This window comes from Indicator indicator, chromosome 9 (genome assembly GCF_027791375.1).
Source record: "Indicator indicator isolate 239-I01 chromosome 9, UM_Iind_1.1, whole genome shotgun sequence".
Lineage (NCBI taxonomy): Eukaryota > Metazoa > Chordata > Aves > Piciformes > Indicatoridae > Indicator > Indicator indicator.
Window position 1 is genome coordinate 23,329,275 of NC_072018.1, and position 20,811 is coordinate 23,350,085.

General features: G+C 38.6%; 1 protein-coding gene across 1 annotated transcript in view; it reads left to right on the top strand.

Moving 5' to 3' along the window:
• Positions 1–20,811, top strand: part of LDAH (lipid droplet associated hydrolase) — a 91,020-nt gene that overhangs the window by 56,814 nt on the left and 13,395 nt on the right. Inside the window, exon 4 of the mRNA XM_054383716.1 lies at positions 51–291. Coding sequence (XP_054239691.1) covers positions 51–291 — 241 coding nt within the window. The remainder of the gene's footprint in view (positions 1–50; positions 292–20,811) is intronic.

A 20,811-nucleotide genomic window follows, 5' to 3' on the forward strand; every position in this document is an offset into this window, starting at 1 on the left:
ATCCAGTGCTGTAGGACTTTGCTGACGGTTGTTTTCTCATGGCCTGACAGGTTCTTCGCTCTGTGCTGCTCTTCCCGACGATAGAGCGGATGGCTCAGTCCCCTCAGGGAAAGCTCATGACCCCTTTGCTGTGCAAACTTCGTTATGCTCTGTACATGCCCGTCTACCTGCTGTCCTTCCTACCAGAGGGAGTCAAAGCCTCTCTGGTGCGCTTTGCTCTGCGAGGTATGAAGACCTGTGATGAATCTTCCATAACAACCTCCATAAACCTCTTCAGCGTGGACTGCATTGGTGAGCACCTTTTTTTTTTCTTTTTTTTTTTTTTATTACACCAACTTTCACGTTGTTCACATTTAGTAAATGTTGGTGTGGGCAAAAGCTTAATACTAAAGCGTGACTAAGTTTTGAAGAAGGACAGATTTAATCTTTCCTCAAATTAAGAACATAGGTACAGGAAAATCTCAAATGAGTCAATTAAAAGAAAAAATCGTAAGGGGAAAATAAGAAAATATTTTCCCAAAGGCTATATATAATTTCCTAAGAAAATTGACCTATACTACTAACAGTATCTTGTGTAATTAAAGTGCTGGTTTGCAGTCTGTTACTGCTTACTTTTGCATTTCAGTCATATTGGGTGTTGAAAATAAACCAGTAATCAGTTTCAGAAATGATTCTTTGAACCTGTTCTTTTAAAGCTATGATTTAACCATCTGTATAGATTTTTCATCTAAATTGGAGTATTGGTAAATTCAGAAAAGGGCCTTCAGCCTGCAAAGACACGTAGAAGTTACTTCATTCACAAAAGGATTTCAGCAGGTTTTTAGAGCATATGGAGAAAGAGAGAAGATTAATGTTCCTCTAGTGCATATTATATGCATATTTTGCACATTCCAGCAAAAGGAACAGCTTTAAGAAAGGGAATAATTTCAGATAAATTATGTTAAGCTTAGAATGAAAACCAGAATGTAGATTGTGCTGTACTCCAGGTATTTTGGTAAGGTAGCAGTTGAAAAGAATTTGGAATAGAATTGACATGCTAATAGTCAGAATAGTGAGAAGGAAGTTTTGATTGCATTAATAGTTGTAAAAACACATTCCTACATTTCCAGTTGTGCTCTGTCTTCTATCAGTTAAATTTTACCCACTAATCATCGAAACAGATGTGCTAAAGTAACTCTGTGATTGCAGGGAAGTCCTACAACCTTTGATGGATACCTGCAGATGGGTTGGTCTGTGTTTGAGGTTCTCTGTGGGACTGTGAGGAGACTGAAAGCAGGATGGATAGTGAGGGTTCCTAGTGCCAAAGCTAGACAGTCCCGTTTCTGTTGTACAAACCTGGCATAATAACAGTTGCTCTGCTGCAGTACCCCATGCCTGACAAAATCAGGCTTCTGGTTGATGATGTAAATTTCTGATAGAGTCCTATGGTTTGTTGCTTCAGTTCCTCTTAACTTATGGCAGTTTTATTATGACCAAGGGGAAAGCAAGTGTGCGGTCATAGGTACACTAGCCTTTCAGGCTTCTTCCTTTGATAATTTGGTCTCAGAGAAAGGTATGTGAAGGTCTGTGAGGTCACATCTCCACAAGCCAGGAAACTTTCTCTGGTCCCTACAGATAAACTTTTACCTCTCAAAACAGATTATCCACACACAAAATTGTATTGGAAATGGTCCTTGGCCTGCATTAACCTCCAGAAAAAATGTGGCAAGCCATTGTTTGTGAGGGCTGCTTGGCCCAGACCACAGCAGTGGCAGGACTAATCTAACAGAATGGATTTTGTGTGCTGCTGTTGGAACCTGACTTTCCGAGCTCTTTACTCCCCAGGTGAATGAGCCTGGCTAGTGTGTGTGTGTCTGCATGTTGTAATTTGCTGTGTGCACAAGTCTCTGATCTGTGTCCAGCCTGCAAGGTAAATTGAGGCTAGAAACCAGACTGGAGGCTCTTGTGCTCATAGGATCCAACCTCTGCCTATGTTCAGTTTGTTGACTGAATTCATGATACCAGAAAGAAAACCTGTGTGAGCCAGTGTCCTGTAAAACTTACATAAATAGACCTTATTGATGCAGTTAGTTCCTTTGGGCTTGTGATACCATCTCTCTCAATCAGAATTCCCCTTTGGTTTCATCTTTGGAAACTGATGGTGTTTTACAGCCCAGTGACTCAGGACCACATATGTGGATTAATAATTTTAAGGCTTTCCGGATATTGCCTGCTAACCTTCTCTTGTATTGTTTGTGGACAATAGAAAATGTAACTAGTCAGCAAGGATTCACTAAATCTAGCACAACAACCAAGCCTGTCTTATGGGACTGCTCATCTGTGAGTTACTCAAGCCTCTGAATTTGTGGTAAATCTGACTGATTTCTTGTCCCTTAAAACTGCTAGATACAGTTCACAAACATTCAGCAAATAAAGTTGTTTCTCCTCTCCAGGAAGGTTGCATGTCAACTCATTAAAAATACACATATTGCCTTTGGCATGTACATCTGTTACATTACTGTAATTGTAATAAAAGCTGTGATTAAGGGCAGAGAAGATGGTAAAAGTTTCCTTAAAACTAATACGTCCGTTCAAACAAACCAACCTGCCAGGGATTTGTTACCACATCCAAAGCTTAGTCACAACAATGTTTTCTCTCCTCTGAAAGGAAATGAGATTTGAAAACTTAATCATAGCGGAACTCTTAAGACCAACTGCGGCTCCTGGTGACATGGAGACTAAAAACCTCCATTCGGTGGCAGCAGAATCAGGCCCTTGGTTGAAAGAGTGGGTGAAGGAAGAATTGCATTACCTATCTATCCCACTGTTCAAATTATGTTTGTTCCTGCTTCTTACCCAAACTCATCTTTCGATGGTACATAGAAGATTGATGATAAGTACATAGATGATACATGATACAACAGAAGGTATTGTGATGACACAGCAGGCGTGGTAAGGAAGGGTTGGAAAACATAGTGTATAAATTATAAAGGACCCATTAGAAATAAGCAAACAGGTCTGAAGGCAATTTGCCTGCCTGGATCAAACTTCAAGCAAAGATGTTTTGGGGCAGAAAAAACACTTCAATGAACAAACTAAAATTTAGGTTCTTGTGTTCGTGAAACTAGTAGATAGGATAGACAGAAAAATTTACATTAGTGACCTTGACTTATCTGAAACATTGTCACTCTGTTTATTCAGGCTGGCAAAACAAGGCTACCCCTATCAGGCACAGTGGTGGTGGTTCTACAAATCATGTACAGTCCTGCAATGCTGGAATACTTTGGCTCTCCAGCACATTGAGATTTGTAAACATTTTTTCAGTGACAGATCCCAGTAGCAGACTTACAGTGACAGTAAACCATTCTATCTACATGCAACAGGATTTATTGTCCAGCCATTTGACTGGCAAACTTCCTCCATTTGTTTCTGTGAAATTTCCACAAAGGCACAGACATTACATAATGGGTAAACACTGCAAGGCTTTTGCAAGAAGCAGGCTTGCAGGTCAGAGGTTAATGCCTGGATGACAGTGAAGATACTGATAAGCACAATAGCAAGAAAAACCTCCAACTGGCCCAAACATGGTGTGTCCTTTGTGATCTTGAACCTGTGACTTCCCTGGAGGAATCCCCCTGTTTTTTTAACCTATTCTGGGAGCAGAGGAGCACTGCGGTCCAGGGCAGTGGGAAGTCTTCTTTGTGCAGTTCAGGCAGGTTGGCAAGAAGGGAACTCGAGAAACCTGCAAGGAGAGTTTCAGATGGGTTTAGGCTGTCACATGAATGCAAGCTGGTGGCAGTAGATTTCCAGTTTATTTTAAGCATCCAAGAGATGTAAGAAGACAAGGAACTAAGATTAAACATCAGAGTCTGTATTCAAATTTTATCTTCTTCCAAGCATGGAGACACTGAGATTTCATGTGGTGTGTTTGCATTTCTCTCATTTTACAGAGAAGAAAGAGCTAAGGCAGTTTCAGGCACTCTACTCCTATGCTTGCAGGACTACACAAGAATCAAGAGAGTCCCAAATGTGGTATTGAGGTTTGTCTCAGAGCAGTAGCTACTTCTCTCTTCAGCTGTACAGGATGGCAAAATTACATCCCTTTAGTGCCGTAGAGTCAAAACCTTTCTTGTGGGATAAAATGGGCAGAACCACCAAACAGCATCAGAGAGAGAAATTTGTATCAAAACCTGATGAAACGTAGCCTTCCAGTTGCCTGCTTGTTTCTAGTGAGAGTCCTTTTGTTTGTTTCCCACCTTCTTTGAAAATTCATTTTGTATCTCCTTCTCCATTTCCCGAAAAGTAAGCAGGCCATATTCTTGAGAATTCTTTTTTGGGGACTAAAATGCTGTAGAAATACCTAATTGAAATACTTGGGCAGAGACAGTGCATGCTGTTGTATTCATGGTATTCAATAGCTCATCTGTCTATTCTGCTCCTGTTTTTCAGAGTTCAAAAACAGTGTTTAATGTATCAGGTAAGCATTTGATAAACTATTTCATCTGAAACAGTGAAATCACCTCCCTAAAGGGTATTTTTAAAAGCTGTGTAACCACATAGGTAAAGTTTAGTTAACTTTCCTTTCATTGTTTTTAAATTAAAGTGTTGTTCTTTTCTTCCACTGAAATTAAAATTTAATTCCTAAAAGTAACAGAAGATACGATGAACACCTCTAAATTTTGAATCCTTTATATGGTACTAAAAATCTCCATTGAGACATGCAAGGCGAAGGGAGAGCTGCAGATTATGTTCTTATCTACATTTTGTTATTTCAAACCCCACACTAGCACATTTTAAAAAAGGATCTGATGTTCAAGACAAGCAGTGGCATATTGTGTAGCATCATGTATCTGAACAGCAGCATAGACCTATATACCAGGGCAACCGTTTATCTGCTGAACCTGCTTAACCATTACTTTAACATGAGATATATTTGCCTGTATGTTTGTCATGAGCAGCTTCCACAAACCATATTGGCTAGATGGACTGATGTGTATGCTGTGTATTTTAAACCAGAGACAGAATTGTTACTGCAAAATACAGGCAGAATCTGATACTGCAAAGGATTTCGGATAGCACTTTGCAGTCTCACACCTTGTTTTTCACAGTGGACAGGACAAAAAAGTCTTTCCCTCTCCCTTCCTTGCTGGGCAAGTGTGCAGATCTTTGAACCTAAACCAGGACATTTTCAAGTTGATTTTCCAGGCTGACTGAAATCAAAGCCCTGTTAGTGAAAAATTACTGCTTTGTTTCTTCTGATGAACATAACTTTTACATAACTTCTGTCTGTATTGTGAAAATTGTTTCAAAGGTATTTTTCTGCTTTTATAATTAAATTTATTTAGAATTTCAGGCATGACTATACAAAATTTCTGAGGAACAGAAATTACTGACATCATATGTGAATGACTTCTATGTAAACTAAATAATGTTACATCTGCACAATGTAGCATCATATATCACAGGTGGGATAAAAAGGATGAAGCTTAGCAGGTCTTCTCTCTTCTTCCTCTCTGCATTTCTTGAAACTCTGTGGGGCAGAAAGAGGTCAAAATTATACAGCTCGCTAGCTTCTGTTAGCTGCTTATTAGCATCTAACTACATAGAATTCAAGAGCAGTCTTTTTTCTTTTCTTTTTTTTTTTTCCTGAAATCAGGTACCTCTACAGCTGTCTCTTAGAAGATGTTTTTTTTGCTGATATCTAAATTCATCACTGCCAGATATTGCCAAGGGCCAGAAGGCTGCTTTAGGTAGCCCAGCAGTTTGAGCCAGCGTGCTAAATCCTCTGCTTCTGCAGAGTTTCTCAGCAGGCTCCTGTGTGCTGTCACAGTTGAGTCCTATCCACTTCTGACATTTTAAGTGATGATCGTAATATGTATTTCTGCAAAGTGTTTAAGAGCGTGTTTCCTTACCTGTGGAAACACAGTAATATTTTATCACCTGCTTTGCAGGAAAAGGGGCCAAAGAATAACAGTCTTTAATATTTTCATGTTTCCTCTGCTACTGTTTATTTTCCTGTGTGATGCCTGACTAAAATGTTTGTTTAATGTAGTCGGACAACTCACCTTACCAAGGCAGCACTTAAGCTGACGGAAAAACCTCACATCTGCTTTATTCTTTCTGTGAGTGAACTAAACTTTTCCTTATTTCAGAGTCGGATGCTCATATTAAACTAGCAATGACTAAAAGCAATGACTTTTATGTATTTATAGTCCTATTTATTTTTTAAAGTCAATCTGCTTCATAATTTACCCCATTTCCAAAAGAAAGAAAGAAAAAAAGAAAGAAAGATGTTTAACAAGGACTTTTATTACTTGCAAAAGCTTTTACTTTCCTGTGAAAGCCTTGTGAAAATAATAGTAATAATGTGGAAATTTCTCTTTGGGTTTATTTCTGTTAATTATTCCTCTTTTTCTTCTTGGGGGGAAAACCCAACATAAAAAATTCCCATCATAAGTATTACTCATAAAGCGTGAATGTTTTGGTAGTGGAATTGCTGATCATTTCCATGAAATGTGAGGCAAAGTTGGGATTTGGTTGGGGAAGAGGAGATTGTTTATTCACCTCTCATAGGGTTTCATCCCGAGGGATTCGATTTACTCCCACAAATTTGCAGCAAGTCTAATGATGTGTTGCAAATGGCATGAAAAAGGAAGGGCTAACATCAACAAAGCAGAGAGGATGCTGAAAATAAATATGTACCAGTTAAGAGCTAGAAGCTGCAGTTGGTTTGTGTTAGTCAGTGCCAGGTAGTCATCTGCAAATTTGTACTTTCTTTTCTCTGGGCCCAACACAAAGCCCACTGAATCCAGGGGAAGGATTGCCTTCTGCAGAAGGCTCATGCCTTTAGTCTCAGAGATGTCTATCTAAACTCCCCTGAAGAATACCTGAGGCAAAGCTCATGGCTGTCATAACTTGTATTTACTGGTTGGGCATTTAGCTTGGTTCAGTGAACTCTTCCATCACACAGTCCCATCTGCAATGGTCAGACGTATTTAAAATGAACTTTAAAAACAGTGTCTTCTGTTTAATGAAGGGTTGTGTAAAGTTCACTTTTCACACCAATCAAAGTCACTCCATGTGAGAGGAAGTTCACCTCATTCGAAGGAGGGCTGGTCCAGTTGCTAAATTTCATTAAGGTTCCTCAAGAAAGAGTTAGCATCGGGTCCCAGTTCAGAAAAGCACTGAAACTGACCACTGTATAGCTACTCTCATGCATAAAGCCTTATCTAATAGAGCATATTAATTCCAGTAGAGCTCAGGCAGCAACTATAGTGTGCAGATGCTACACTGCTGCAAGCAATGGACTGAGCAGCATCTCCACCAGACCCTTCTATGCCACTCTTGCTGAGTAAGAGAGCAGACGCTTTCCCCACCTCAAAATCTGGACCCTAGGAGAAATCCCATCGTCACAGCTATGTGCCAGGATATGTCCATCTTAAACTGGAGATGAATTTTTCCAGCTAAGTGATAGTTCTGTCACCTGAAGATGGGAGTTGTTCCAAAGTAACTTAGAGCAGGATTAAGTCCATAGACGTTTTGGTTTTCAGCACACACTGCACTTCACATGCTTCATCACACAAACTAAATAAGGGGTTTTCACACTTACCAACAAAGCAGCTATTGGGTATAATTATTGAATAAATTTTTAGTTGTTTTTTTTTTTCCTTCAGTCTGCTATGCTTTCTCAAGCACAGCTGACTGATTTTCTTACATAATTCTGATCATCCTGCGACTATAGTATCAAGCAGATTGGAGAAGTCCCTTATAACAATTGCAGCTATTTCTGCCTATTTATGTTATGTATGTTTTCATTCTTTATTCAAGTGTAAACTTAAGCAGAATCCAAAGTCAATGTTTACATCCTGTAAACCTCTAAACATCAACACTTTATCTGTGTGTGCATGTGTGGAAGCACATGTTCCTACATTAGTCATCCTTGATACTAAGCAGTTCCTTCTGTTTGATGTTTTAAACAATAAGTTATGCGATATTTCCAAGATTGCTGTTGGCAATAATTAGTGGTAGAAAATATGTTTTCCCCATAGGAAATTACACTACTGTTTGGTATTATTAGTTCTTACCACTGTTCTCTGAGTCTTTCTGAAGAATGACAGAAATTACTTCCTCAAGAGCAGATAAACTGGAAAGGAAACTGAAAAACCTTACAGTAGGTTCAATAAGGTTCAACTTAAGGACAGCCGTACCAAGAAAAAACGTGACCAGATAGTAGTACATTCCTTGAGGAAAGCTTATTTTCAGAAGTTCAATCTACTTTGATTTATCATGGGAATCCAGCCTTGAACTGTTTTGTCACTTTGCAATTTAAGCAATTTAGCTTTAGAGTTTAGAAGACTTTTGAAAAAATCTTATTACAGCATGTCAAAGTAGAGCTGAGCTCTGCTGCACGTGAAAATAATCGTCTTTGGCAATAATTATCCCACTGAAGTCAAATTTTCTTCTGTCCTCTGCTTGTAGTCCCTCAGAAGAATGAGCAAAACTCTGCAAGCATACCTGCAATACAGTGTTGAACAGACATGGATTTAGAAATAGACTGTGGAGCAGAAGTTATGTTTCTCTGAATAGCCTCTGCAATACTGAAGCCATCTCTTGACTAGGAGCTTTAGCAGTCCACATACTATATCTCCTTCTTAGTTAAAAAAAAAAATCCAATCAGGCATCAGTTAGGACTCCTCTTTTACTAAAATTGCATCAAATTATCAATTTACTTGTACATCATCCAGTTTAGCTTTACAGAGGCCAGAAATGAGAATTAGAACTTGCTAATGTTTTGCAAATTTTAAAATACTTCTCAAACATTTCATAACACCAGATTATTGTGAAATTATCCTGCTGCCAGGCAGATTTACAAAGGGAAGCATCAGTGAAGCCTTCTGGGAGAAGCAGACCAAGAATCTGAGGAGTTTCTGTGGGAGTCCCTTATGTGACAGAAGAAAGCATTATTTCAGGTATTTCTATATGCACCGCTGCCAGTACCTGACAAAATGTGTCCCCAGTCCCTTCTGTGGTCCTTAGCCAACACAAACAGTCTAAAGTAATAGCAATAATAGCAGTTAAAAGGCAAATGGTAAAATAGCAGATGTGTTCTGTGAAAAATTTGACAGAAAATTCAAGGCAGAGCATCAGAACTGTCCTGGGAAGCTGCAATGTCAGTGTGTGAATGGAAGATGTATGGAAACAAACTGTAGAGAGTGAGAGACTAATGACAGCATAATGAGTTTGCTTATTTCTCACAGGACATAAGACATTATTACTAAAACCACTGTACTCCTCAAAATAATATTTGCAAGTATGCATGGCTGTACAGATTGGAGCACAGTCAGACCAGTGTCATGGGGGCTTTGGCTTTCTTAACCGTGAAAAGGTGATTAAGGTTGAAACACTTAGTAAGTTGGGAATATAATGAAGAGAACCAGAAGCAGTGGACAGGTGAGGGAGGTTAGGAGGTGTGATAAAAACTTGCCATGCTGCAGGGTCTCAGAATACCCTGTAAGGCACAGGGAATATCCACAGTCTACAGCATTATCACAAGGGAATCACTGCTGTTTTACAAACTCCTCCAGTTATAGCTAAACAAAATTTATGTGTTTGTTGTTGAAAAAAGACAACACCTTAGTGTATGAAGGCCTTAGTAAAGCAGCATAAGAAATCTCTCCACTCTCTATGTTCAGCTGCTCTAGGGATCAGCTGGTCAAATATGGTAAGAGTAGTGGCATTGGAGTGGCATTTGGGAAGCGTGATGAAGGGAGGGCAGTGTTCTCCTTTTTCCTCTAGATTTGTCCACTCTGGAAAATTATATAGTATATGCTTCCAAGATGAATCCTGTTGAAATGGTGGCATCTGGACCCTGAAGTAAAAATTTGGCATCATGTTTTAACCTGTACCCATTCCAGAGCATAGCTCCTACTAACTTCAAAAACAGAGCAATATTTTGATGTATGTGACTTAATAAATTTACACCTACAGCCACAATCTTGTTGATAAAGTCAACATAATCTGAGGCCAACAGCAGTAGGGAAATGAAGTGATCTTAGGTGACCATTTGTAGTCTTATATTTGTTTTAGTCTGATGAACAAATTATTAAAGAGTGTGAGTGCATCCATTAAGTGTCTAGATTGAGACTATCTTCACTGCCACTAATTTTTGTTGGAAAAGGAACTATTCTGAATTATTTCCTGAAATTCATTACCCAATGAAGCTTTTATTTCTCTCTTAGTGTCACTGTTGTTTCATTAGTATGGCAGGTCTTTCTCTCAGTTCTTTCTGTCACAGTAAATTCATCTCCTTAGCCCAGCAAAGAATTCAATGTTGGTTTTAGGCAATTAAGATACTGACTACAGAGGAAAACCATGCAGAATCTAGTCATGACACCACAACACAGAGATGATTTTTTTTTTTATTAGTCAAGGGCATGTAAATCACTCAAAGTTTATCAGGGTTAAGTTTGAAATACTTAAAACTCTTATATTTTATGGTTATGTGTACCATGTGTAAGTCTCTCTTCGTAAGATTTCTTTCGATATAGACACAGTTACACCTAATCTTGAATTTCCACAAGTAACATGGTTTCTCAGTTTCTAATGTGAATTTATGATAAATCTAGCTCTAATCTATTCTTTTTCTTGCAAGTAAGCAAACAAATGATCTTTGGATGTTCAATAATCAAGGAAGAAGTTTAAAGACTTGAGAAAAAAACACATATTTTGGTTCAAGAAATCTCTATATCACTTCAAGAATCAAGTATAAAGAGAAACTTCAGATCATGTTTCTTCCTTGAAATCAGCACAGCCTTCCCAAGTTCCAGCATTAGATCTGTTGATATCCATAGAGTCAACTGACAACATACTAGTTTAGGATATAGCTCTAAAATCTTTAGAAATTAATAATAACACTGCTAGATGTGTTTCTTCAAAATCAGGAGACTTCTGTTTCCCATTCTCTTTGCTTGACTGCACAGTGGAGATATCAATGTGTTTGAGGTTCAGCTCAACAGGTACAGGTATTCATCCAGCAACTGTCTAATTGAATTGGTGGTTAAATAAGCACTGAAAAGCTTGATTGATTTCAGTCATTATTGTTTCTGAAAACTAATAATTTAGCTGAAGGGCATAAGTCCTTGCTGTGACACTTTGGCTTAAAGAGCTACCAATGACATAAAGCACTCCTTTCTTTTCTAGATCCTTGATTTGAGCCCAATCAGGGTTCCTCTATCACAAAACCACCACAAATAAATCAAACACGTTTTGGCATAGTTTGTTGTCTCTGCTTAGCAAGTGTATGAGACTAAACTGACACTGATACTTAATCACCTTTAATCCATGGAGAGGGAATGATTTTACCAGGGCAGGAAAAAGGTCATTGGCAGGATCATGGAGAGAAACTAAGTTGGCAGTTAATTTCATAAGCCTGACCTGGGATATTTGTGTATATTAAACATCTGCATATAAAAAGTTAGGATATTTAAGAAAGTATTTCTGTGTTAAAAGCATGATAAACATTCTGTTTGTCTGTTAAAACTTTGATTTAACTTTTGAAATCTAAGGCCTTTTTTTAATGATAATTATGTAATTAACAATACAAATTTTTTTCCTTATTAAACACTATTGGCCTGGTTATTAATTACAAGAGGTATCAGCAATTTGAGAGGGAATAAAATGATTTGGGATTCTACAGCTGTTGCCAGGTATGTTGGCCAGTTTCTGTAGGTTTGCAACCACCTTTTTCTTTTTCTTTTTTTTTTTCTTTTGAGAGAGCTATTCCATTCCTAGTTGCTGTGTGCAAAACTCACAGGAAAATATTTACAGAGGCCACGATACTGCAAAGTTTCATGTTCCATGCTTCAATTTCTGTGCTTTGGATTATCCCACTGACCCAAACTGACTCATAATGTTGCAGCATATGCAATAAAAGATTTGAAGGAACGGGATTAGACCACAAAAATGAAGAAAAAAACACCACTGAAATGTGCTTTAGACCATTAAACTAGATAAACAAATGGAATAAGCAAAAATACATTGCCAGGAATAGTTAAAGATTTTCTGTACATCCCTTTGCTAGAAATCCTAGGCTGATTCAAGAGGAAATCTTTAGGAGCCTGTTTCCCTAGATGGGAATCAAGACTGCAGAGGTACTGAGCTTTTGCCATGCAGCAAAGGATGAGAAAAGAATAAACTTTGTTGCTCTCTGCCAAAGTCTTTTCAGGAGAGAACCGTGGTTTATGTATCCTCAGTGAGTGGAGGTAGCTTCTTGAGTCAAATCTCTGAAAGCTAGAATTTAGAATTAAGCTCCAGCCTTGATATTGCAAACTATCCATACCAAGTAAAGTGCTCACAAGTCATTGTGTGGGATTGTGACAGGAGTTCTGAAGTACTCGCATTCATGTCCATGAGAATTCCCTTCTCACCTTGGGGTCTGAATATCCAGACTACCAAAGGAACTGATATATTTGGTGTTCATCTCATTGTAACTGTGCTGTGGTGTGGTTCTTCAGACACTGAGTGTTTTCAGGATTTATTGCTGGTTAAATCTATCCTTCAGCAAGCAGGTGTAGCATTCAGTAGAAAACTGGATCCAACTGCACAGCTTTTCATAAAGCTTATGCAAACACTGCAGACAGCTGTGTTTTATGACAAGATCAGCTTATTACAATTGAACCAAATCTCAGTTAGTGATTAGTGGAAGGAATTTTTAGTTCAAACTACAGAGTAGTTCTGAGCCTTCAGGTATTTAACATTATCTCTTTTTAAGCATTGCCATTAAAAGCAAAGAGGCAGCAGAGTATGTGCAAAAGTGTATGTGTGCAATATTGTGTCCTCCAAGTCTTTTGAGTTCACTTCACCGAGCCAGTTTAGAGAAAGATTTGTATTTCAACAAGTACAATTTTCTCACAGAGAAAATCTTGACTTTGGTACTTACACTTCTAACCCTTAGATCTGTTTTAGATGTATTCTTTGTTGGATAGCTTTGAAGATTTTTGTTCACTGTACAATGTAACATTCAAGGTAGCAGTGGGCAATTCTAAATGGGCATGATCAGTCTGGTTCTGTAAATTTCATTATTGTTCAAGAAATATATTTTTCAACAACTAAGTAATAGCCATTATGTTTACACAATGCTTTTTACTTCAAGTATTTTTAAGACAATCTACAAAAAATACTTAATTGTCATAGTAGCCTGAAGCGTGTTTTTAAAATGAGGAAACTGAGACACACAGATTTTGTAATTTGCACAGGGTCTCAGAGGACTTCCCTGATATTTAAGAAAAATTCCAGACCTCCTGACCTTTCATCCCACATTCAGTCTTACCTTTCACATGTAATGATTTTTCAGAATACTGATTTTGCTCTTATTTTGTCTTTATTAAGCCCCAGATATTTTTCTCCTCAATAAGTAGTGAGATGCCATAGTGAATGCCAAGCTGGTTACAGCTGCACATTCACTGTAACTTCAGCATGGACTCCAGGGTTGTAATTCCAATACAACTTCCACATAGCCCCATGCCTGCAGGGTCCTGGAGGTACCAGGTCTCATTCTGCAGATTTCAGTGAGACAGCATCATTACTCGGGAAGTTCAGAAACTAGGCTGCATTTTAAATTGTACTTGAAATCATGATAATCAAAACCAATAACCAGGAGTCTTTGTAATGATTCTGGGAATCTTTAGAGATTTTAAGCTAAAGCAAGCATTAGCAAGTGTTGAAAATCTTTCCAGAGACTGTAACATCAGGTAGCAAGCACTGACAAGATGATGTCACAAGATGACCTTCCTCTGTATAGCCTAGCGAAAAATTTCAGAGGCCATTCGTTTTGCATGTCTAAGCTTCTGGTTGTGCCCAGTTCACAGCCTGATTTTCAGAGCTGTTGAAATGCTCATGGGAACAGTCCCTGAGAACCTTTTGAGATGGCTTTCTAATTACACGCAAAAAGCAAGTGAATTCTTCTGAGTTGTTTCTTTTGAAAAAGCAGTTCAATGTTCATGAAATAAGGAAACCAAACAACTTTAAACAACTTTTTTTTTTCTTTAAAGGAAGGAACTAAACATTACAAAAATGTCAAGGTTAACAGAGTGTAGCATTAGGAAATAGCAGAGAGATTTCTTCCTGAACCTTTTGAGAAAAATAGCTTTTTCTGAAGAAGCCCAGTTTGTCATTACACAGCAGCAAGAGGAGAGTTTTCTATTGCCTGCTCTTCCATATAGCTTTCTATAGCCATTAAACATCCCATGGTGTAATCTGGACTTGAGGGAAGCTCTAGCTTTAGGAAATTTTGATGTTAATAAAGATTTTTACAGTGTCTCCTAATATGTTCTAATAGCAAAGAGTAGAAATATGACCTGAAGCAAATGCTAGACAGGTACCTGACTGGAAAATGGGATTCAGGAGAATCTTTAAAATCAGAAGTAGCTAGTAGAGCTTTGCAACAGTCTTATCTTCATTCCATTACTGTTCAGTAGTTGTGTTAAGGATGTGACGATGGAATACAGTGTGCCTTTACTGAGTTTACAGATTGTACCACACTGGAGTATACTGCAAATACACTGGAGAGGGACTGGATCAAAATGGCCTTCACAAGCTGAGAGAAGTGGTTGGGAGGCAAGAAGAAAATACTGTCATTCCTTCTAAAGACACAATTTTTCTGAATGTAAATTAAGTACAAGGATGGTAAATCACTGGTGAAGCAATAGTTCTGCAGGAAACAATCCTGGGAATCACAATCTGATGTGGGTTCCCATGTGATGTTGTGAGGTATGATTTTCATCCATATGAAGAGGTACAAGGGCTGAAAGAGCTGTAGTTCAAGTGTTGAAGAGGGAGGCACTCTAGCATGAGCTGAAATACTGTGTCAGTAAAATTAAAGAGAAATGAGCCACTGGATATATCCAGAGGAAGCCAAGCAAGAATGAATAATAGCAGACCTAGAGAATAGTACTTGAAAGGAGAGATCATTGGAAGTGTAAGTTATTTGGCCTTTGTAGGCATTTTCCCTAAGATTAATTGTATGATCTATATTTACAGTCAGAGGAGCTCAGGGAAACATTCTTAGATGTGAATGTGGCAAATATGTATGCTTATGAGTTTCCTGTGGCAGTAAGGTTCATAGTTAATTGCATATCACATTTAAAAGTACTTCCTTTTATTGTTTTGTATGTTAATGATTTGTGTCATGTCATGAAGTCCTGAAGTCCCATGGACATGATGGCATCACCCCTCTTCAATTTTAGTTCTTCAACTGTTTTTACTACCTTTTGCAGTGTTTCACAGAGGTTGTGACTGTCAGCATATACAGTTCTTCAGGTGTGGTCATGTTATGGGAGTTCTATAATGCTACTATAGAATTCTGTATCATCCTCCTCCTCCTACTATTTATGAAACATAATATCTGATTTTATTGGAATTTTGAGTGAAGGTGCACAGTGAACAACAGTCATATTGGCAGCTTCTGGTCTGTGATTCCATTCTTTCAGTTAATTTAGAAGCTTAAAGGGAAAAGAATATTCTTTTTTTCTGTGTGTATGTTGGTTACCATTTCTTCAATTTGGATTTCATTTGCTACTGAGTTGATTTTTGTCTCTCCTCTTTAGCTGCCTCTCACACTTCTCATTGCTTGGTCCTCACAACTGACTAGCACTGTGTCCTGAGCAAATCCTGTTAATAAACTGCTTACTCATTGACCAGATCATGAGCTGCCCATGATTTTAATATGAAGCTGGACAATCTTGGTCAGGGATTCATCGCACCTCATTTTAGGCACTTAAGGTCTAAAAGCCTTATCACTGAAAAGACAGTCACCTTGAGAGATGATTCAACCCACCCCAGAAATTATCAAATCAATTGATTATTGTGATTATTATTCAGTGATTATTTACAGATTTTTAGTAATAATCACTATTTTTTTGTTTTCAATGAATCTAGACCTTATTCCATGCTATGATGAAAGCCAGATAATCTAATCTAATCTAATCTAATCTAATCTAATCTAATCTAATCTAATCTAATCTAATCTAATCCAATCTAATCCAATCTAATCCAATCTAATCCTAATCTTTTTTCTTTGATTCCAGACTATTTCTTAACACATTCCTTCTACAGCTGTTTAATTTCAACCAAAGTTTACTGTGTGAAATGTAACACAGACTTTTTAGAAGACCAGTAATTTTTTGCTATCTGGTTGTGTTTATTGAAATATTAAAGAAATTATATATTAATAAAATGCTGGTCTCCTTTGTAAAATCAGTAGTAATTAGTATTTTGTACTCCCCACAGGACTGGGTGATTCTTACATAGCAGGATTGTTATCAACTCAGCAGTTCTGTATTTCAGCTTCTTTAAAACTCTTAAATGTACCTTTTAGCCCTGATATATTCTGTATTATCCATTGTTACTACTTCTTGGTACATCATTACTCAAAGAAAAAATGTTATTGCCAGGAAAAGAATATAAAGAGCTGAAAGTTTCTGAATATATTGAACAAATTGGATGGGGAAAAAAAAAAAAAAGAGAGTTATTTAGCTTCCAAACCTCTTCTTTAACTATTCCCTTAGCCTGTACAAATTCTGTTATAAGCCTCTTGTTTCTGATATACCTAAGGAATATTTTATTGTTTATTTTTAAATCTTTTCATGTTTGTTCTTGGAAACCTACTTTTGCTTTTTGCAATTTCCTCTTACTTAACGCCTGCTGAAGTTTAAGTTCCTGTTTATTGGCTTCCCTAGGATCATGTTTCCAAAATTTGAAGGATTTCTGTTTGGTTGAAATAGACTCTTGAACCTTGCCATTCATCTGGTTTAGCTTAATCCTGCCTTCCTGGTTCCTTTCTTGCACAGTACACAACCTTTCAAAGATGATTCCTTTCAAAGTAGTGTCATTACAGCCTTTGCTGTCTTACAGTTTTACTTTTAGGATCTTTATGACTAATCTAAGTTTACTAAGTATATGAATTCCACTCAATTTCTTAATTTTTACTGCAAAAAGCAACTCAGAAATATCAACAGAACTCAGAAGGAACAAGAGGTAGGACAAAGAAAATACTAAGATGGGAGAAGGCGAACAGGGAAGTACTTACTGTTCCTACGTTTGCTGTGTGGCTGAACTGGAGGTACAGAGCTGCCTGCAGAATCCCAGTAATGTTGAGTGAACTGGTATATGTCAGGTTCTGCACTGATGGCCACCAGTATTTTCATCCCTGCCTACTATCCACTGCAGATGCTGCAAGGTCATCACAGAAGTGCTAACTGTGGATAGGCTACCCACCTTATTCTGGAATGGAAAATAAAATCCCTGATATACTAAAATCCTCATGAGCCAATGAGTAGCTATTGCTGCAGATACCCTGCCAAATCCAGGCTTTTAGACTTTGTACTGACATCTTGTAAATTCATAGTAATCCACATCCATCACCTGAAAGACCAGTACCTAGGTTAGCAACAGCTGCTGTCCATGTTCTGCCTTTCCTTCTGACGCAGAACAGTGTTTTTGATAGCTTCATTCATTCATTCATTCATTCATTCATTCATTCATTCATTCATTCATTCATTTCACTATCACATTAGAACCAATCTGAAATTAATTAAATGCCTATGGGATTCCTCACTGCTTTCATACCTCTCATTTAAAATTTTGCTAGATAATTTTTGAAGGTGCATTCTAAGATGTGTGTTCTAAAAACAAAGGTGTATAGTGCATCCGTGTGTGGAGCTGAATTGAGAAAAAGAAGAGCGATGTCAGGGCACAAACCTGACAATGCTGCAGGTGGACAGACTTTGGCCTGCTGCACCACAGGAGCAGATGGCTGGGATGCTAGACACAAAGCTGAACAGACACTCCTTTGCCCAGCACAATAAAGATGGGAACAGCAAATTTGCTGGATTGTCTATACGATATTACATCTACAACCCTTTTGTCTTGTCCGGGACAGGAAGGGCTTGCACTCAGCATTTGAGTGTGTTCAATATTCAATTGAAAAAGAGAGCTCTGCAGGCATAACTGAATTGCATCTTCTTGGGCTGGCTTAGAAGTAGATACTACTTTCTAGGGTTTTTTTCTTTTTTCTCACTTGAGAGTACTGTTTTTGTCTTTTAACATTTGATCTCTGGAACCATCACTCATCTGTCTGGTGGCATTCTGTTTCCTTAAGGCTCTGCTGGAATTCAGCCAACTCCATGTTTTGGTCACTAGCAAAGACTTATGTGATTGCCATTTCCTCCCTATCACACATTGTGAGACTGTATTACTCCTGTCTCAGAGTGATATCAGATCCAACACTGTCATTAACTATTTGTGCACAAAATTTCATTGGTTCAGATTTTTAAAACTGTCAGTCTTTCCCTTTTCTCTTGTTCTTTGAGAGAGAATTTAGTATTTTAGAATACATTCAGTCATTATAGGACCTGAAAACTGAAATGTTTTAAGGTAATTCAGCCAGTCAGAGTCTTCCATTTGTTTTGTAAACTGGTGAGAAAGGAGAAGAATATTGCCTTTCATTCCAACAAGCATAGAAGCCTCAGATTGTGAGTGGAGAAAAGGCATGGTCATCTTAGTAGCACAGTAAGATGACTGGGCAGGAGAAAAAGGTAAAAGAAGTGTGGATTCTTTGGGCAGTGATATCTGCACATTTCTTCAGTACAGTACTGATGTTAGAAATGGGTAGTCACTATTAAAACTGGGTAAGTGAACAGCATTTGGAAGACCTCTCATTATTTGCAGCATTGATGGTCCTGTATCAGGTCTTGATTCTGCAGGTGAATGCATAAGGTTTATTCTAGCAGCAGAACTCTTAGCAGGTATGTCTGTTCAAAGCCAGGTTTTGGACTGTGCACTGAAATTTCCTGCTGAGCTTCTGTAGCTTCTGCTGTAACAGAAGCCAGGCTAGATGGACACAGTGTGATCCTTCTGTGCCAAAGTGCTTGGTTCCCACAGCTGTTTAACATACATGGGACCTGCCAGAACTCAACGCTTCATAAGATTAAACTGCATTTAATTAGATGTCCAAACACTAGACTCAATCATTTATGGCTCTGAGACAATATCTTTTAGACCAACTCACAATTAATTACACTGAGCTATTTTTAATACTTCACTTGGAAGACAAGAAGGTTATCAGGAGTAGCCAACATGGATTTACCAAGGGGAAATCTTGTCTAACTAACCTGATAGCCTTCTATGAAGTTATGACCACGTGGGTAGATGAGGGAAGAGCTGTGGATATCATATATCTTGACTTCAGTAAAGCTTTTGATACAGTCTCCCATAACATCCTCATAGAAAAGCTCAGGAGATGTGGCATAGATGGTTGGTCAGTGAGGTGGATTGCAAACTGGCTCCACAGCAGAGTTCAGAGGGTTGTCATCAATGGCACAGAGTCAACTTGAGGGTTGTCATCAATGGCACAGAGTCAACTTGGAGGCCTGTGGCAAGTGGTGTCCCCCAGGGATCGGTGCTGGGTCCAGTTTTGTTCAATATCTTTATCAGTGACCTGATGAGGGCATTGAGAGTACCTTCAGCAAGCTGGCTGATGATACAAAACTGGGGGGGTTGGCTGACACCTGTCAGGCTGTGGAGCCATCCAATGTGACCTGGACAGGCTGGAGACCTGGGTGCAGGCAAACCTCATGAAGTTTAATAAGGACAAGTGCAAGGTCCTGCATCTGGGGAGCAATAACAACAGACACCAGTACAGGTTAGGGGCTCCTTGCTGGAAAGCAGTGCCACAGAGAAAGACCTCAGAGTGCTGGTGGACAGCAAGTTCTCCATGGAACAGCAATGTGCTCTTGTAGCCAAGAGAGCCAATGGTATCCTGGGATGTATCAAGAAAGGTGTGTCCAGCAGGTCTAGGGAAGTTCTTCTACCTCTCTAATCTGCCCTGGTGAGACCACACCTGGAATACTGTGTCCAGTTTTGGGCTCCCCAGTTCAGGAGAGACAGAGACCTGCTGGAGAGAATCCAACAGAGAGCCACAAGGATGATTAGGGGACTTGAGCATCTCCCCTATGAAGAGAGACTGAGAGCCCTGGGGCTGTTTAGTCTCGAGAAAAGAAGACTGAGAGGGGATCTGATCAGTGTCTATAAATATGTGAGGGGTGGGTGTCAGGAGGATTGGGCCAGGCTCTTTTTGGTGGCACACAGATAGGATGAAGAACAATGGATTCAAACTAGGACATAGAAGATTTCACCTCAGCATGAGGAGAAACTTCTTTACAGTGAGGGTGACGGAGCACTGGAATAGGCTCACCAGGGGGGTTGTGGAGTCTCCTTCTCTACAGACTTTCAAAACGCATCTGGATGCATTCCTGTGCAGACTACCCTAGGTTATCCTGCTTTGGCAGGGGGGTTGGACCTGATGATCTCTTGAGGTCCCTTCCAACCTCTGTTATACTGTGAGACTGTGATACATTCCAGAAAGGTAAGGCTTAGACATTTGATGTCCAATCTAGTCCTGTCTGGGTAAGTACCATCAATACTATGCAAGACTGTGATTTTCAGTGATACTCAGTTTTGCCTTTATTTTCATTGTATTTTATTATTCTGTTGAATATTTGAATTGCTTGCATATTAAAATGTCAATAATAATGTATTTATTGATGATATTTTTAATGTATGCTTTGTATTTAAAAGCCTATTCTTGCAAACACTTTATACATGATTTCTCATACTTACATTTACCTCTCTAAAATTATGTAGTGGAAGCTAGTCATCAAAGTTCCTTCTCTGGTCAGGGAAGACAGTCATCACCGTGGGCTGATTCAGAATTCTATAAGATAGATGGGTAGAGTTACATTCCAGGTTACATTTTTCCTCACCAGTAATTATGGAACT